The sequence below is a fragment of the Schistocerca piceifrons genome, chromosome 1 (genome assembly GCF_021461385.2).
Source record: "Schistocerca piceifrons isolate TAMUIC-IGC-003096 chromosome 1, iqSchPice1.1, whole genome shotgun sequence".
Taxonomy (NCBI): Eukaryota; Metazoa; Arthropoda; class Insecta; order Orthoptera; family Acrididae; genus Schistocerca; species Schistocerca piceifrons.
Genome location: NC_060138.1, coordinates 853,353,493 through 853,373,142, shown reverse-complemented (window position 1 = coordinate 853,373,142; position 19,650 = coordinate 853,353,493). Strand labels below are relative to the sequence as shown.

At 40.0% G+C, this 19,650-nt stretch overlaps 1 protein-coding gene across 1 annotated transcript in view; it reads left to right on the top strand.

The window, feature by feature from the left end:
• Positions 1-13,286, top strand: part of LOC124792889 (cytochrome P450 6k1-like) — a 151,280-nt gene extending 137,994 nt beyond the window's left edge. The window contains exon 9 of the mRNA XM_047257977.1: positions 13,018-13,286. Within this exon, the coding sequence (XP_047113933.1) occupies positions 13,018-13,208 (191 nt within the window). The 3' untranslated portion in view covers positions 13,209-13,286. The remainder of the gene's footprint in view (positions 1-13,017) is intronic.
• Positions 13,287-19,650: the final 6,364 nt, after the last annotated feature.

Genomic DNA, 19,650 nt, shown 5'->3' with positions numbered 1-19,650 from the left:
CAGGGGAAACAGTCTGCATAATTGACTCATATGTCCTTGTAAAATTAACGACCTGCTGAGATGGTACTGCGAACGGCTGAAAGCAAGGAGAAACTACACCCGTAAGATGTATGAGACAGGCGAAATACTCTCAGACTTCAAGAAGAATATAATAATTCCTAACCCAAAGAAAGCAGGTGTTGACAGGTGTGAAAATTACCGAACTATCAGTTTAATAAGTCACAGCTGCAAAATACTAACGCGGATTCTTTACAAACGAATGGAAAAACTGGTAGAAGCCGACCTTGGGGAAGATCAGTTTGGATTCCGTAGACATGTTGGAACACGTGAGGCAATACTGACCCTGCGACTTATCTTAGAAGATAGATTAAGGAAAGGCAAACCTACGTTTCTAGCACTTGTTGACTTTAGAGAAAGCTTTTGACGATGTTGACTGGAATACTCTCTTTCAAATTCTAAAGGTGGCAGGGGTAAAATACGGGGAGCGAAAGGCTATTTACAATTTCTACAGAAACCAGATGGCAGTTATAAGGGTGGAGGGGCATGAAAGGGAAGCAGTGGTTGGGAAGGGAGTGAGACATGGTTGTAGCCTATCCCCGATGTTATTCAATCTGTAAATTGAGCAAGAAGTAAAGGAAACAAAAGAAAAATTTGGAGTAGGAATTAAAATCCATGGAGAAGAAATAAAAACTTACAATGGCAAGGAAAGCGTTTCTGAAGAAGAGAGGTTTGTTAACATCGAGTATAGGTTTAAGTGTCGGGACGTCTCCTGAAAGTATTTGTATGGAGTGTAGCCAAGTATGGAAGTGAAACATGGACAATAAATGGTTTAGAAAAGAAGAGAATAGAGGCTTTCGAAATGTGATGCTACAGAAGAATGCTGAAGATTAGATGGATATATCAGATAACTAATGAGGAGGTACTGAATAGAATTGGGAAAAAGAGGAATTTGTGGCACAACTTGACTAGAAGAAGAGATCTGTTGGTAGGAAATGTTCTGAGGCATCAAGGGATCACCAATTTAGTATTGGAGGGCAGCGTGGAGGGTAAAAATCGTAGAGGGAGACCGAGAGATGAATACACTAAGCAGATTCAGAAGGATGTAGGTTGCAGTAGGTACTTGGAGGTGAAGAAGCTTGCACAGGATAGGTTAGCATGGAGAGCTGCATCGCCGGCCGGAGTGACCGTGCGGTTCTAGGTGCTACAGTCTGGAGCCGAGCGACCGCTCCGGTCGCAGGTTCGAATCCTGCCTTGAGCATGGATGTGTGTGATGTCCCTAGGTTAGTTAGGTTTAATTAGTTCTAAGTTCTAGGCGAATGATGACCTCAGAAGTTAAGTTGCATAGTGCTCGGAGCCATTTGAGAGCTGCATCAAACCAGTCTCTCAACTGAAGACCACAACGACAACAACAACAATATTCTGCCGTGGATCCGCGCAGAGAAATACGTGAGCTTCTGAATCCTTTTGGCTATTGTGCGAGATGTTCTACATAATTTTCAGTGAATGATTTCTTTGTATAGATACATTAATTAAACAAGTGATAATTATATTTTTTGTACTTCCGTTGAGAAAATCTGTATATTTGTCTGCTATCTAATGATAGCTCCATACTGTACAAACGGAATTAAACAAAAAAAGTATAAGCATGCTTATTGAAGCATACAGCAAGGGAAGGTGTCTATATAAAACATTGCTTTATGAAAGGAAAAACGCCTCAGGAGACTAAAGAGAAGCTTGATAAAAATTACGGTGATTCTCAACCTTCGATTAGAACATTTTATAAGAGGTTTCAAAATTTCCGGAGTGGCCATATGGGCACAAGCGATGCTGAAAGTTCTGGACGCCCTGTGCAGGTTACGACTCCAGAAATCATTGAGAAGATCCATGATACGGTGATGGATCCAAAAGGTGGGTTGCAAGGATGGTTTGCAGCTGTTCAGGAAGAATCTGCAGGACTTTAAGCGTCGTTTCGTCACTGTAGATGAACCCTGGATACATTACTATACTCCTGAGACCAAAGAACAATCTAAACAATGGGTTACCAAGGGAGAATCTGCACAAAAAAAGGCGAAGACCAGTCCTTCGGCCGGGAAGGTTATGGCGACTGTCTTTTGGGATTCGCAAGGGATAATCCTCTTCGACTATCTGGAAAAGGGTAAAACTATTACAAGTGCATATTATTCATCGTTATTGGATCGTTTGAAAAACGAGCTGCAAGAAAAACACCGGCGATTAGAGCGCAAAAAAGTCCTTTTCCGTCACGACAGTGCACCAGCACACACCTCAGCAGTTTTGGTCACAAAATTAATGGAAATAGGATTCCAACTCGTTTCACATCCCCTCTATTCTCCAGACTAGGCTCCCTCGGACTACTATTTGTTCCCCAATTTGAAGAAATGGCTGGCGGGACAAAGATTTTATTCAAACGAGGAGGTGACTGCAGCAACTAATAGCTATTTTGCAGACTTGGACAATTCCTATTATTCGGAAGGGATCAGCAAATTAGAACAACGTTGGACAAAGTACATAAGTCTAATAGGAGACTATGTCGAAAAATAGAAAACGTTTACCCCAAACACGTAAGTAGTTTTTATTTTTTCACAGATTTTTCAAATGCCCCTCGTATCTTATTACGCCCCACTCTTCTGGTTACAAAACCCAGTTTTTCAACATAATCTCCGTTCAATGCGACGACCTTACGCCACCTTACTGGGAGGACTCCTATGCCTAAATATTACCACTCTACTAGTCGACGTTGGAGCCAAGGTCTTGCTGCATCAATAACCTCCCCATGTACTGCTTCCCGCGGAGTGCACCCATCATTGGGCCAAACAGATGGAAGCCGGAAGGTGCAAGATCCGGGCTGTAGGAAGAACAGTCCAATGAAGTTTTGTGAACTCCTGTCGGGCGCGCAGACTTATGTGAGGCCTTGCGGTGTCACAGAGAAGGAGAACTTCTTTTACATTTCTGTGGTGACGAACACGCTTAAGTCGGTTCTTTTTTTATTTTCTATTTCCTGAGGGTAGCACAGTATGCTTCGGAGTCGATCCTTGCACTGTGAGGGAAGACATCAAACAGAATTACCACTTCAGAGTCCCAGAAGACCGTCGCTAGGACTTTACTGGCTGAGAATGGGGTTTGATTTTTTTTTCCTTCGGAGGAGACGTGGCGTGTCGCCACTCCATCAATTGCTGTTTTGTTTGTGGTTCGAAGTGATGAACCATTTTTCATCGCCTGTCACGACAAAAACTGTTACGATCAGCCTCTTAACGCGAAAGCAATTCCATACAGATATTCCTTCGTTGCTGTTTACGGTCTTCTGTTAGGCAGCGAGGAAACCAGCGGGCACACACCTTTGAGTATCCTTACTGGTGTGTCAACACTACGAGTAGACACATCTAGTTGAGCAGCGAGATGTTTGATTGAGACCCGTCAATCACCTCGAATGAGAGTGTCCGCACGTTACAACATGACGGGAGTCACAGCTGTGTGCGGGAGGTCGGCACGTGTACGATCGGACAAAACTGTGCGACTTTGTTCTGATAATGACAGATGCTTCGCCCAACGACTCACCGAGCTTTTGTTCACTGCCAGGTCTCCATAGACATACCTATGTCTATGAATATCTGCGATGCTCTGGCTCTCTGCCAAAAGAAACTCAGTGACAGCTCTCTGCTTGGACCGCACCTCCGTCACAGATGTAATTTTGAAGGCTACGTCACCCATCGGAACTTCATGAAACGATAGGGACTGAACCGAAAATTTTGCACGACCTCCCGTGACAAATTCCGAAACTGACCGAGAAAAAAATGTGTTGAATTTATAATTGAACAACCATCGTATATTTAATCTTTCTTGTTTTGTCAGAGCCTTTTTTTTTTTTTTTTTCAAAATAGCCAGCACTCGACACACGTGAACGATACAGAGACAATGAAATCTGTATTTCATTTGTTATCTTTTTCATACAGGTATCCCAGCAGTGCAACATTATTTCCTCGTTATCCAACGTCACTTATTTCCTTGTTCGGGTATGAGGTCGCGAATATTTGTATAAAACAACAATCTATTTCATGTTTGAAATAGATAAATCTGAAGTTACAAATATTCTAATCACTCCGAAACTAGTAATTGGACTCTGAAGCGTGAAACGCCACTGAATTATTCTTTTTTAATACCTAAGACACTAGCAGCAGAAATTACTACAGCTCCATTTGAAAGAGAGAAGTTGATACAGTTATCTGTTATGAATACACAGAATGACCCAAAAGTTAATCAACATTTGAAAATTCAATACTTCACGGAATAATGTAGGTAGAGAGGTAAAAATTAGCACACGTCCTTGAAATGACACGAGATTTTTTGAAACCAAAAATGATGCACAAAATGACCAGCAGGTAGTGCTTCATATCATACAAAAGCACTAATAAGCATAACAATTGATTTTTAGCAAAGACGATGTTCTTCATAACAACGATCAGTATGTCGGCCGTCACCTATCAACAATACCTGTAGTCGAGGGACGATACTCTGAATAGCACTGTACAGCATATCAGTAGGTATGGTGAGTAACTGCCGTCGGATGTTGTCTTTCAGCATCCCTAGAGCTGCGACTTCATGGGGACCTAGAAGGCCAATCATGACAGAATTGACGGCTCATCATGCGATCCTTACCAAACGATGTGCCCAAGAGATCTTTCACACGTGTAGCAATATGGAGTGGAGCACCATCTTGCATAAAAGTTGTACCTTCCAGCAAGTGCTTATCTGCCAGGTTAGAAAGGACTCGATTTTGTAACATATCGACGTACCTCGCACCAGTCACGCTGACAGTTTGAAAAGCAGCACCCTACATTTCCTCAAAGAAAAGGGGTCCGATCACGATAGATGTGGTAAATCCACAACACACCATGATTTTCACGCCATGCAGTTGTGGATGTTGACAGACCCTCGAAGCATGAAACTGGCTTTGTCGGTCCAAGGGGGACCCTATCAGGGGGCAAGGGGAGGCCATGGCCCCCGAAATCGGCTTCGTCGGCCACCCCCCTCCCCTTGGCTCTCAGAGTAAGGAAAAAATATAGTTTGGTCCGTTTTTTTTCCTTTCAATAAAATGATTTAAAAGGTAGTATTACGCACGTTTTTAATAAAGTCGGAACTGCAACTTCTTTATGGCTACTTGCAAGTCACCATTCATTTTCCAGAATATTAAAAACACTTCATGCACCCACCCCCCAGCCCCGCACCCCCGCCGGCCGGCGGGGTGGCCGAGCGGTTCTAGGCGCTAGTCTGGAGCCGCACTACTGCTACGGTCGCAGGTTCGAATCCTGCCTCGGGCATGGATGTGTGTGATGTCCTTAGGTTAGTTAGGTTTAAGTAGTTCTAAGTTCTAGGGGACTGATGACCTCAGAAGTTGTCCCATAGTGCTCAGAGCCATTTGAACCACCACCACCCCTCCCCCTCCCCCGCCCCTACAAACTATCATATGGGTGCTCTTTGCATTGGTCCACAACGCATTAGACCATCAGTCGTCATCTTCCCCATTTTTTGAAGTGCCCACACCGCAAATGCTCTCTGCATCAAAAAATAAGTAGGTAACAGTTCATGATGATGCTAGATTTTGCACTGATATAGCACTGGAGACTACGCCTTAGTGCTCTCCAAACAGTAGCGTGTGGAAGGCCAGTGCGACGTGCGACTTCATGAGTGATGGCTTCACTACGTGGACATGATACCGCTAATGTCTCCATTTCTTTCTAAATTGTCAGATTAGCGGTAAAGGTCGCCCACTACTTGGCCTCCATACGCTAACAGCTCCGTAGAAGGCGACATTCCTCTCTGGATACTCAGCGAAAAATGTGAGTCCTCGAAAACGGGTACTTGTCGCTATTCGTCAGTCACGTAGTTTCAGTATGATACCATACAGACACTATAAATCTGTTCCGGAGCCCCATATGGAGCAGGGTTCTTTGAAGTGTTGCAGACACAACACTGGAAAACACTTGTCTTGCAGACCAATGAACATTTCAAATTAAAGTGTCACACGGCTTTTGCGTATTGCACAGTCAATGGTCGCATCCAACATCTACAGAATGTAGAGTTGGACAGTTTCCAAGACAGCTACCTTCGACCTCAGAGCTGAATTTTTCACACTTTTTTCCTGTTCTGAAATAATGTTACACCGAGCCTAAAACCCAACTATTATTGCTTTCCGAAATATCACTAACAAAATTGAGAGCAATGATACAATTTTTTCGTGTTCCGTGAGGTTTAAATATTGCTGCCAGGTGACGTTGACGTCATGCCGCGATATTTCGGCTGACAACCAGGCAGCCATCTTCAAGGGCGTTTTACGTTGGAGATTTTTTCATTATTGTTTTTTGAACTGTTCGCAGTGCGGACGAGCTGGCAGCAACAAATAATCACTCTTGAGACAAAAAAAACATTTAAAATTTTGCATCGGTTTAATATTAGGAAAAAATTCCGGATAAGTGTGAGTAGGAGTAGCGCACCGAGAGTTCCACACATTTTGAATATACATAGTTCATCCATCCCTATATCGAGAATCTACTATTTTTACCTGTTATTGGTGCCGATACTGGCAAGATATCGGACACAGGAATTCCCTAGACTTCCGCGAATGACTAAAAAATTATTTTTGTCGTGTGACATAATTAGAGCTTAACAATTCTCAGATCTGTTCCTGTGCTTGTTCTGTGAAATCTTCCTTCCTTCCGAATTTCATGATTCTAGGTCAACGTACAGGTTTTTATGAGTGAGTTTGAGAGTGTCAAAATATGTGACATAAATGGCCGTATCTTTATATCTTTTGATTGCAGTGACTTAGAAGCTTCAAGTTTTTACACCGACGGGGGCTGTAGTCGTTAGTATGTGACATAAATTCCAACTTGATACGTCTATTCTTTCCCGAGATAAATTATTTTTATCGGTTTGACAGACGTGACTAGCAGGGAGAAGAAAATCGAAGTGGTGTACGATGTCACAATACAGGAGACTTCCATCAGTCGGGACTTTAATTTATTGAAATTAAATATTTTAGAATAATTCCTGTAACAGAATTCTTATTATAGTTTCTGAACAATATACAGATATATTTCTCTAAACGTGAAACAGTTCCCCGTTTATTCCCTGTAGTCGTCACAAAAATGCGAAATGTCTATTGGATGACGAAAACATGCATTTTCCTTAGACTTGGCACAAAAGAAAAATTAATGCTTTCACACTCTCCGCAGTAATAACTAGTTTTATTTAGAAAGGACTAGAATAGAGTAAGAAATGGTCGTGGCCATTGTTCTGAATACTGTGTTGCGTACCAAGCATACTTTGCCAAATTCGTAAAATGTGGTGATGCAAACCGACAATACAGAAATGACTGAAGTTTAACAATAGTGTTGTCCGGCTATTCTGAACATCGCTTTACACTGTTTTTTTTTTTATCAAGAGGCTAAATCACAGATTAGTTCCGGGTACAATGAGAATTATATTAACAGTCCTCTCGTCGTCCTTCTAAAAACATAGGTGTCGGTGTGAGCAGACCAAGAGCCCAACGAATTATTCTCTGAAAGTGGTAAGATGTTTCGGATGTAACCCCGGAAATTATTCCCTCGCATTATTCCAGGTTTTCCTGCATCGCTTACAAGACTTCTGCAAATAAACAGTAACTTTAAAAAAAAAAAATTGTCTTAATTTACCTCGATGTTCCTGAAGACGGAGATAAAGCTGTGGAAACTGGTATTGTTGTGAACGAATGTGTCATAGCATTCATAAACTGCAGAAGTGACTCTTTCAGTGGTTCCCAACTTTTCTTACACCATTACCCTAAGTGCAATTCCCCACACTATCAGCAACTTCACCGCCTAACTAAACTGTAGAATGAAAGACCTGGCTTGGAATACTTCTATTTTTTAAATGATGAAAGATGAATGACATTGACGTTTGTGTGTGTGTGTGTGTGTGTGTGTGTGTGTGTGTGTGTGTAAAATGGTGAAGGAATTTGTGCTGCATCGAAAATGCTACTCACAACTCCTCCTCAAAAAAGGAAGATAACTATCCACCGTGATGGTAGGCACTTGTTACAAAACATACTTCCCCCCGTTACTCCTCTCCATTGCGGCATTTGCTTGATCTGCACACTGCAACACCATACGTACTGTTCGTAAATCACTTGATTGCACTACTTACGTCTGAAATTGCATGGAAGACTACAGGCTGTAAATGCTTTGTGTCTTACCAAAACCATTAGTAGTAGTAGCAATAATAATAATAATAATAATAATAATAATAATAATAACAATAATAATAATAGTTACAGAATTATAGTTGCCCTTATGTAGTGATTGCTGTGTTGTGCTGTCAGGTAATTCATTTATGTTTCAAAGTAATTTCTGGATTATTGCAGTTACTATCTGTAACTTGGAGAAGACATTTGCACGACTGCACTGGACTTGCGGCAAGTTTTGGAAGGCGACGGGCGACTACGAGTTTACGCCCTGAAAGCAATGGCTTTAACCAGTAAACCTTCCACTTGACTACCTGGCCCACGCGTCTGCTAGACTGATTTTGCCCTTTGACTGGGTTTGTTGTTGGTAGCCTGCATTAGAGGTTATCACATTTATCAGAATCTAAATGAACTTGAGTGCTGAAATGATACTAATGAAATGGTGGCCCTGTCCTTATTTTAGTCACTTGTTGATGGATGATTAATATATAAACACAGGATTGATCCTTTATAAAAGTTATGGCACAAGTTTGTTGATTACAAATAGGACGAAAAATACATGTCAAGTGTGATGACAAATAAACATGAACTGATTGCAGTACGAATATGCGACAAACAGCTCACACTTCTCTAGGTGGCGGCTGGTTAGAAAAGACTTAGGTTTTCCTGATTGAACTATTTACTCTGGCTCAAACCTTGGATAATGCATCTGAAATTATCTAACACTGAATAAATGTTGATGGATCTATTCTACACAGAAGATATGCTATGTTGGTGCAGGTGAGAACAAGTGGCAAGACTGTGATCCTGTTTGCCCTACAAGCTGGAGCAGCGATACAATACCCCTTTCCTCGATGTGTGGCGCTGTCTCAGGTGACGGTCGTGATTAAAGTGTCTGCAGAACAGTGATTTGCGGCGCCGGTAATCGCCATTGTGGACGCAAAACACGCAAAAATCACGTCTGGTGATCTGTTAGACGGAACGCAATTACTCTAGTTGAACTCTGAAATCTTGACAGATTCCAACACGTGACACTTCCGTTTGCCGGTCATACCATGGACCAGTACGGCAGTGCACACAATGAGATCAAATGTTAAGATGGCAGACCTGCAGCAAATAAGATTGCCCTCGACACAGCGAGTTGTCCGAGATGACTGAGGTCTAAAATGTCGGTACAGCTAAGTCCTCACCACAGGCTCCCCAGTCAAGGAGAAGTGTCTCAAGTGCAACCCACTCAAATGAAAACTCAGGACCAGAATTCTCGGCAGACTGGAGTCCGAGCCAGAAAACCCTGTTCTTCCTCTTCTCACTTTCCATCAAACATCAGTAAATTCCACAAAAGCACTCCTGCAACTGCCCCTCAAGGGTTTTGTGCCTGTCACAAGATTCCACAAGCTCCATGTCTCCCCTCTAACACGTCTGCTCTACTCCTCCCCAATCCTAATCCTCTTTTCATAAGAAGTAGCCAATCCCTGACTCGCAAATTCCTATGCAGAGAGGGGATGTCTTGGTCCCGTCTTGTTTTTTTCCCCACAGCAGCGTGTTTTGAATTTCTGTTTAGCTTTAAAATTAATGGAGATCATTATCTGGACGGTCCAAGCATTACTGCGTGCTTGACCAGGGGTTCCGGCTAAACTAAGCGAAGTACATTTGTGTCCCAACATAGGTCATTTCAGAGCCACCATCAAAGTTGCGTTCCTTCTAAAATTGTTTTGAACGCCTGAGGATTCAATGAACATGGAAACTAGTGAATTTTTATGGCCACCATCCCTGCTCACAAAGGGTGTTTACAACATTGTTGTAATGCATTGGCCAGGCGACCTAGATTTCCCTCTCATCTCTGCTCCTGCTGTGGTAAGAGGCACCAAACAGGTGGGCAGTTTTTCTGCCTCTTCGACTGAATGAATTGTGTGCACACCGGTGCAAGATATTCTTGGGCCCATCATTCTATACCCGGTAAGTGCTTTTGAGATGTTCTTGTCCCTAATAGCTGCATATGGCTTTCAAGCCCCATACATCCACTGCAAGATGTACTGTTAAATAACCAAACTGCTTGGTTGTTCTCAAATCCAGAAGATACTATTCGAAGGAGAGCCACCATAAAGATCCCACATGCATTAACAACGTACACACACTCATCAATGCCTGCTCATGCTGATGACATCCCGTTGTCTCACAAAAATAATGTCTAGGGTATAAAATCAACATTATATTGCACCCTTGAATATGGAGAACTGTGAGAGAGTGACTCGTCCTCTCCCCCATTTTCTTGAGATATTTAGTGTTTCTTGTGTATATATCTCACATGTATGATCAGCAATCTACAGGACAAAGCACAACATATGTGTGTAGCGGGTGGACTATGTGACGAACCTGTAACTTCCATCGTATTAATGCTAACTACTCAGAAAAGTAATTACTGGGGACTTAAATAATCAGTATTAGGGTCTTACGAAACTGTGATAATAGTAATGATCTTTAGAAAATAATTCAGTTTTGTGACAAACAGAATTGAGTCGTTCAGTTTTTACCCCTAAGAAAATTTCGTATTGCCCCCCCCTTTGGGAACTACTGCTCTAGTCTTTGTTTCACTCAAAATTATAAAGGGCGGTTTGCACAAAACCTGATTGATTGGCTTAATACACAGCTTTTAGGGGATAACAAGAAGCTTCGTCTTCATGACAGCTATGAATTTTAACGTATCACCTGTTAGTGAATCTCCTCTACATGTTTAGTTGAGGTAAACTTCGTAATCCTGGAAATCTGTTATCATCATAGCACATGTGATACAGAGTGCCCAGTGCCATCGATCTTCTCTTTCAAACAGTTCCAAGCCTTTCAAATAGCTTTTCTTTCACACTTTTGTGAGTTTTATTCTGCCACATATTTTGTACTTCATGTAACACTTTCTTCCATTTATAAGATTCATGTTCAGATTATATGACACGAAACCAGCTTTGCACGTGACTTAAGTGTATCCTACCTCCTTCGTTTAACCAAAAAATTTATAGTATTCTATTTTTCTTATGGACTTAAAGTAGCACAACCATCATCATTTGAACCACAGATCATGGAATTGTCCAAGATATGTCCTGTTTGTTCTAATGTTTCCATGATTTCTAATTAAATGTTGACATCATTGGAATGACGGGCCATGAAATTAACTAACAAATAATGCATGTGAAGGTCTTCTGGAGAAGCAGGTTATTTCAATTGCATATCATGTTCTTCATGTTACTTCTCTGCAAGGCTGAAAGCATTAATTGCATTCCACATCACTATGGAACTCTGGGTTCTGCACACAGGCAGATGCTATGAGCAAGCATATAGGAAGAAGTTAAAAAGAAAATTAATTCAGTTTTATCCCCAGTGTTAACACTTGGTGATACTGCAAAGGCAACTACTAATTATTATTATTATTATTATTATTATTATGGATATTAAATCCGTTGCAGTTTCAAGTGAATAGTAACTGTGAACAAATGTACCATTGAAACTATTAGTGGAAACTGAAACACACTTTACGAATTAAGATCATGTTGTGTCCTGTTACCTGTTTACTGATGTGCTGTCAACCAATGGCATGTGACCGGTGTGTTGTGCATGCAGCATGCACTGTTTGTTACAGCTAAGGCAGGGGTGTGCATTTCTACAACTGCCTGGTAAGCAAGGCATTTGGCATATTTCAACATTAAAAAAAAAAAAAAAATTACTTGCAATGTATCTTAGCAGCTAAAATTTTGATGGTGTGTTTCTTTTGGTGTACTCTTCCTGCATAAAACAATTTCAGGGCATCTTTCGACATTTCATACTGGATAGTTCCCTTGTAAGTGGGCACATGTTGATCGTAACAGTCATCTATGATTACTTTGTAAAGTATGTATTAAAACTGTAATGTTTGTTATTAAGATCGGTCACTGCCAGTGCAGCCTCAATATGTCAGACTTCAGAATGAACCAGTCGGTCCAAAACTAGTTTCGAAACATACATACTGCAACTGTGATATATTTGTTTACAAACACTTCACGAAACACCAGTGAAAAGAAGGCTGTGATGGTCCTGTCCCAACAAATTGAAAAAAAAAGTAATCATTTTTTTAAAAGTATACATGAAGCACTTGTTTATGATTTAAAATAAGACCACATGGTGAATTTTTAATAACTTCATGGAAAGAGTATTTGTACAATAATTAATAGACTTGGCGATGTTCTATGAAAATGATCATATTTACAATAAAAAGGATGATTGCTACAATGTGCTTAGTGAGCCATAAGAGATCCTGTGAAGGTAGCTGTATTGGAGGTAAGAGGATAGGATATGGTGTTCCAAGATTGGGTTTTCCATCTTATGTGTGGGGTTCAAAGATGCTATGGGAATAAAAGGTGAGAGGACTGGATGAGCTGGAACATGTTAGACAGATGCAGAAGACAACCTGGAGTGCACATCTCTTAAGAATTTTAATACAGACAGCTCATCAGTCATTTTATGTAGCTCCTTTACCAGCACACATCATAAGTTGTGCACTGTAGAGACCATTCCTAAGAAACATCCATAAAAATATATGTGATCATTTTATTTCATATCTGCACAGCTAATTGTCCCATGAAAAATGCTTTCTACAATATGAATCAAAATGATAGTGTGATGGATGGCCTAGAGAATGGACACAATGATACATGTATAGGGTGGTGATTCCCTAGACTGAGGATGGAACCACAAACAACCATGACTGTGTTTGAGATTGATGTCGAAATACTTTTAGTTACAGAGTGTTTGTGTTACAGGAATGCGATTCGGGCTGATGTCAGCGAAGGCTGGTGTTGCACACGTGCTGTCACAGTTTGAGGTGTCTGTGGCAGCAGATACACCAGTGCCACTCCCAATGGCAACCCGCGGCATTGTCGCCTCGACCGTGGGTGGCGTGCCACTCAGGTTCCGGAGTGATCCACTGGTGGAGCTAGCACGCTCTGTCTGACATTGTCGAAGATGCTATCAGCCACTTGCAAATGTATTAATTTGTTACTTATCTGGCAATAAATACCATTTACTGATATTGAACAGTATTCTCACTAACTACTAACTCACTCTGATAGTTGACTGGTCAAGTTGTGAAAAAAGAGATAAAAATTAAATGCTTTCCTTAGTAAAAATCCCGTTACCTACCACAATGTTTTCTGGACATCAAGTCCCTCCAAATTCTAGGGCTTCTAGCAAATCCTTGACTGTTTAACACTTTTCTTCACTTGTTACATTGCTTATCCCCCCCATAACTGAATCCTTTCATCTACATAACCATAACCTACTTCAGACTGTTTTTTCTACATCTGAAAATCATTTTCAGTGTTAACAGAATATCTCCCTTACCCTCTACCCCGCATCAGACCGTAGCTGGTGAGTGGAACACAATCATGTTGGTTGTAATAGGAATAAACTGGTAAAGATGAGATATTTCCTGATTGCAGTTTTCAAACTTTATGCTGAATCTTGCAGTCGAGTTGCTCAGGCTACAAAAAGATTTTATTATTAACTAAAACCATGTTTCCACAGTATTGCAACAAATCAATCTAACTATAACAAATCTGATTTTTTATGCTTTAAGTGTGCATCTGTTTCCTGTAATATCTCTTGAGCACATATAGACTACTGTTGTTTGTATAGTGTTAAGTTTGTTGTGGTGCAGAGAGAAAATGAAATCCAACATTACTAACTCCCTACGTATAGTGCCATGCAAACCATTTAACTCAACATCCCATATCTCACATGCTATCACACGATGACAAACTGCTGACGACTGAGATGTCAGGCAGGACAATGTTGCATGATCTGGTGATTAGAAATTACATGCCATCCTGGTTTTCCCAATTGCCTAGTAATGAAAACAGCATTAGAACCACAAGCATCACCACAATAGTTAGTGTTACTTAGCTTGACCATTGAGACAGTCAATCCATAAAATAAATTTGGACTGACTGACTTTGTACAAATTTTAATTATGGATGCAGATATTGCAAAACAGTTCAAACGTTTGAAACCAATTACATTATTAACAAGTTTCAAATGAACATTTCAGTTCAAATTTATATACATAGGCAATGCATTTTTTTCTGCTATTACACTATATGGTTACCAGCATTCAGCACGTCACATAGAAATTAATGGAAAATTGTTACTGAGCATACAACCATATCTCACTCTGCGTCATAAAGCTGGCCCTAGGTGAAAAAACTGTAAACTCACTTGGCATGTGACTGCAGTAGACACAGGGACTAGTGAATCTGGCAACACTTCACAATTGATAAATATGTATTTGAATTGCATGTATGTTGTAACCTTGTTATCCCGCCCTCCCTCTATCCATCTCCTATTCCTTCCCCTCTCTCTGTCCATCACCTCCTCCTCCCCCTTTCTCTGACGATCTGGTTGTTGGTCCTCTCCATATCCATTTCCTCCCCCTCCCTCTGTATACATCTATTTTTCCCACTTCACTCTGACATTGAGTCTTGTTTATAATTATTACCTTCGAAATTGAAATTGCTTTTAGTGAAAGAGTAAATCAGTTGGGATAAGGAGTATGAAAGACATCTCTAGCTATGGGATCTGCAAGGATAATAGCTTCAGTGATAGTATTTCATGTACTATAGTTTTCATCTGCGAATGGGTACAATGACGTAGTTTCAAATGATTCAGATTCCACAGTAGTATTCTAACCATAAGCCAAAGAGCCATAAATAAAATATTCATCTTTTCAGTTAAAACTAACTGCAAGGAAAAGAAACAAAACCACAGATAGTTGTATATACAATACTTGTTTATATTTATATATAAGGAGAAAGAATAAATATGTGATAAATATGTGATAAATATTTTTCTAATGGTTTAAATGCCCTCCTTTCATACTCAAAACTTGTTGCAACAAGAAAAATGAATTGCAAATATACGCTGTTTCTGTCACAACATTTATTAGAGTACCATGTAGAAATCTGAAGTAAATCGCTCAAGAATTTTTTAAGATTGTTGCTAACTATATTTCCCCTTTGTACAGAATGTTCATTTTAACTGAAGACATTGAAATATCTTGAAAACTACATACTGGATAAAAAAGTTATAATTCCAATTTGCCTTGAAGGTGGACATCCAGAAACACCTAACTCAACCCGTCAACCCCCCCATGCTTGGGTAGCAGGGGGCAGCTTTGAAATATTTGATGGGAACCCCCATTCTTTTATTGCAGTTTACAATTCTACAGCAAAATCTACACACATTTTGCATGAAGCATTTTCTTCATTTTGTCAAAGATGGCATTGTCATTGGACGAACAGATATGGGTACACAGTTGTAATTTATGACATTCTACTCAATGGCCCATGATATCCAATGTCATGTGGGACCCCATCTTCATGCTGTGAGGGTAGGACAGGCCAGTATTTCATAACTTCTAATTGGAAAGCCCGTTCACAATGCTATATTCCTCTGATATATAGAAGAGCGGACTACTCGATGTGCTACGGTGGCTGTATAACGAACTTCGACATATTATGACAGGAAGTACAGTGTGAAATGAGCTCACGTATCATGCAGATATAGAACAGATAGTGGCTCTAAACATTGCAATAGTTGCACAGTGTTTATTGCCTGTACATCTACTTACCATTTGGAGGACAGATGTGCAAGTGGATGATGAATGTTGCAACCACAGAAGAAAAAATAATATGATCCTGATTTATGGAGAATTTAGGAGAGCTGCTGAGGCTGCTATTGCCTTGTATTCCAAGCATTTTCCAGAGAAAGCCCACTCTCGTTTGTTATTTTACATGGTTGTGAACACCTTTGTGTCTGTTGGCAGTGTACAGACCGGCAAAGAGAAACGAAGCAAACATGTTACAGAAGAAGCTAATGAAATAGCTGTACTAATGGCAGCACACCACAACCCACAGATAAGCACCTCAAAATTATAACAAGATTCTGGTATGTCTGTAGGTGTATTGTCACAATACTGCATCGTCATAAGTATTGTCCATGCCACGTCATAGCATCAAGAACTCAAGGGTACTGATTTACATAACCAGTTGACATGGCACATCAACAAATTCAAGTGACTCCCACAAGTGTGCTTAAAATTACGGTCCAAAATGCATACTACCCTATACCCACAGACTAAAAGTTCACCAGTCTGGGAGGGTCCAAACACCACAGGCCTTTGTATCGTGTCCTCCCCTCCCCTCCCCTCCCCTCCCCTCCCCTCCCTCCCCTCCCCTCCCCTCCCCCACCCCGTGGCACTAATTTCTTAACCATTTCATCAACTTCCACCTGTATTACATCACTGAAGTCCACTTCAAAAGCTCCCTCTAATGGTGTCAGAAAGTATATCGATACTTTATTTCCTTATGCGGTTCATTGTTCTGAGTAAGCCTTTATAGTTGATATCACTTCATTAGCTTTTCTACGTTCTTATGAATTTATACTGAAAAGAACCTCAATTAGAACTGCAGGCACACTACAGATAATTTTAAACATTTAAGCTCAGAGTTTTGCAGTACAGAGAATATCAGATTTTGGGGATGCGAAAGTCCCACTTTCATCCAAGAAATGTGGAACGGCAGCATGTCCCTGTGATGGATCTCACCAAGGAAGCAAGTGTGTTACACCCAAGTGTATATGCAATGTCCATTCTAGAGCCTCTAGCAGACAGCTCTTTTGATCAGTTGGGCCTACTGACAACAGATTCACAGTACATTCTCCCCCAGATAGGAGTATGGGAATAGCTATTATGAACACAACGATAATAGCAAAACAGCCACAGGTATTTGTGACCACACTTTTTAATGACGTGTTTCGCAAATATCATCAGACTCAATTAAGAGGACAGATAGCATACAATGTACAGAGTGAACTTAAGTGTGCTATATTGATTAGGAAATATTCAATATGGCACACGTAAGTTGACCTAGTACATTGTATGGTGGCTGCTGCTGTAATTAAATCTGATACAACATTCTCTACCTTACAATGTTTATTTTGAACTATTAATCACTGTTCAAGAACAGCAGCAACATTCTTAAATGACTTAGAAGGACTTACAGTGTTCAGCACTCAGCCTTCGTGCAGTACAGGGAGGAGGAAGATAAACAGCCATAAAAATCTAACTACATACCATGTGATATAATGATCTGAATACCATATTTACCCAAGTATAAGACATCTCTGACGAGATGAGCATGTTTCCTTAAGTGTCTTTTGAAAAGATGTTTTTAACAAATTCTGACTAATCACAAATACAAACTGTTTTATTGACAAAGTGTGTCTCAAAACTTAACATTATACCTTTTCTAAATTTATGTCATTTATTGTCTACATTTCAATAAAACAAGGAGAAATAAAATAAACAAAAAGAAATGGTTTACTTCAATTTGCAGACCATTCCCTCTTTCTACTGTTCTTGATTAGTAACCTTGTCTGTGGTGTCACTAGTTTTAATCATCATTGTCTAATGGCACAGCTGTGAAATTTGTATCTTTGTTGTAACAAATATTTGACTATTTCTTCTGAATATTTTGTGATTTCTGAGATTGTGGTTGCCATGGGACCTGAGAAGACAGATGATTTTATCCAAATACATATCTAATTTTGCTTCAATACTGACATGAGAATGTTATAGTATCACTTGATTCCAAACATATCATCTGCCCCCACTCTCTCTCTGGTTGTGTAGAATCAGCAGGTGATGCACCCTCTTTTGTTCCCATTATACGTCACACTGAGTGTGACAACACTATAGCACTAGACACACAAGTATGGCACTGACCCCTATCTAGACTTTACCATCTCCTGCAGAACTGAATACTATTGTGCAGTATTCATCCAATGTTAAATTCAATTAATTCAGTTCTAACTACAAATGGATCTAAACTGCAGTTACAATGTGGCAGATGTTCCTAACAAGGGAAAGTATGTGGTACATATTCCTATGGCTGGCAACATGACAATTTCTGGCAACATGACAATTTCTGCCCACTCACTACTCCCCTCCCAGCACCCCACTAGTTCCCAGCCAAGTTGGTACCACTGTTCCACATACAGCCCTTCCCTAGCACTGCACTTTAGCAGCTGTCATAAGGACTGCAATATCTCTCAGAGAGCAAGTCATGTGTAAAATTAGCTGGTAATACATAAATAAAAGATCACACTCACAATTCAGTCCAATTCTTGAACTTTTGCTTGTCCTGTGCAATCTGCTGACGTCTGTTGATACTATCTCCACAATAGGTCTTGCCACTTTTTTCTCACAATAATTACAGTCAATTTAATATGAATGATTTTGTTTATCAGACATTTCTGTTTGGATTAATTTTCCACCTCCTTTCATCTAAATGTTGCCATCATGTTATGAAGCTGATTAAAAGCTGGTAACATTTTCATCTGATATTCTAATACACGAACAGTGACCAAATTTCTTGTTTGTAAGCCACTTACTAAATCATCACAGTTTCTCATAGTCAAGTAAAATATTGATCTGAATTAAGAATCAAGTACTGTTTTTTATAGGACAATATATCCCCTTTTGAATGTTTCCTTTACTTAAAAAGCGGCCTTAATGTTTATGCATTGTATCCACATATGTATTTTTATTTATCCACATACGTATTTTTATTGTAAAGCTGTTCCAATACATCAACAGTTTGCAAGGTGAGAGAATTTAGTGTTTTTTCTCCTGTGTTTCACAACATTGTCAAATTTTAAGCAGAGCAAAAGACTGTTGTGGCTAGTTTGTAGTTTCTTGCGTATCCCTACACTAGCACACCACACGAGACTAATTGCATGTGATTGTTCGAGCAATGTCAGTACTGTATGAAGTGTTTTGGCACTACTGGGAAATCTTGAATCTGTTCAAATGCGAGTATCATTTGGGCAGCCCTACCATTCCGTATTCTTCATAATAAATCTCCCCATGACCTCAATACTCGTCAGTAAATGAACACTTACCCCCTATATAATTGGTTAAACAATGTAAAAATGATTATCTCAGCAGCAATAGTGTAATCTGTGAATATAAGACGACCCTGCAGTTTTTGAATGATGAATTTGCAAAAAACCTCATCTTATAATCGGGTAAATATGGTATATAATGAAAGTAACTTAAAATGGAAATCATCGTGTTTAAAAGCTAGTCCCACCTCATAGAAACATTTCTGAATTGTTGGATACAGACACTCTGCAGCTATGTACTCATATCAAAGTAGTACTGTCAAATTTCCAACACTGTTATACATTGATTAACTGCAGAGGCTGTTAATTTTTATAACATATCCCCATAAAGATCATTACATCAGTGCCAAATCATCTTACCACAGAAAAAAATGCTCATTCATGTGTGCAACTCCATTCCTCTGCAGCAAACATGGAAAGAGAGAACAACCAAG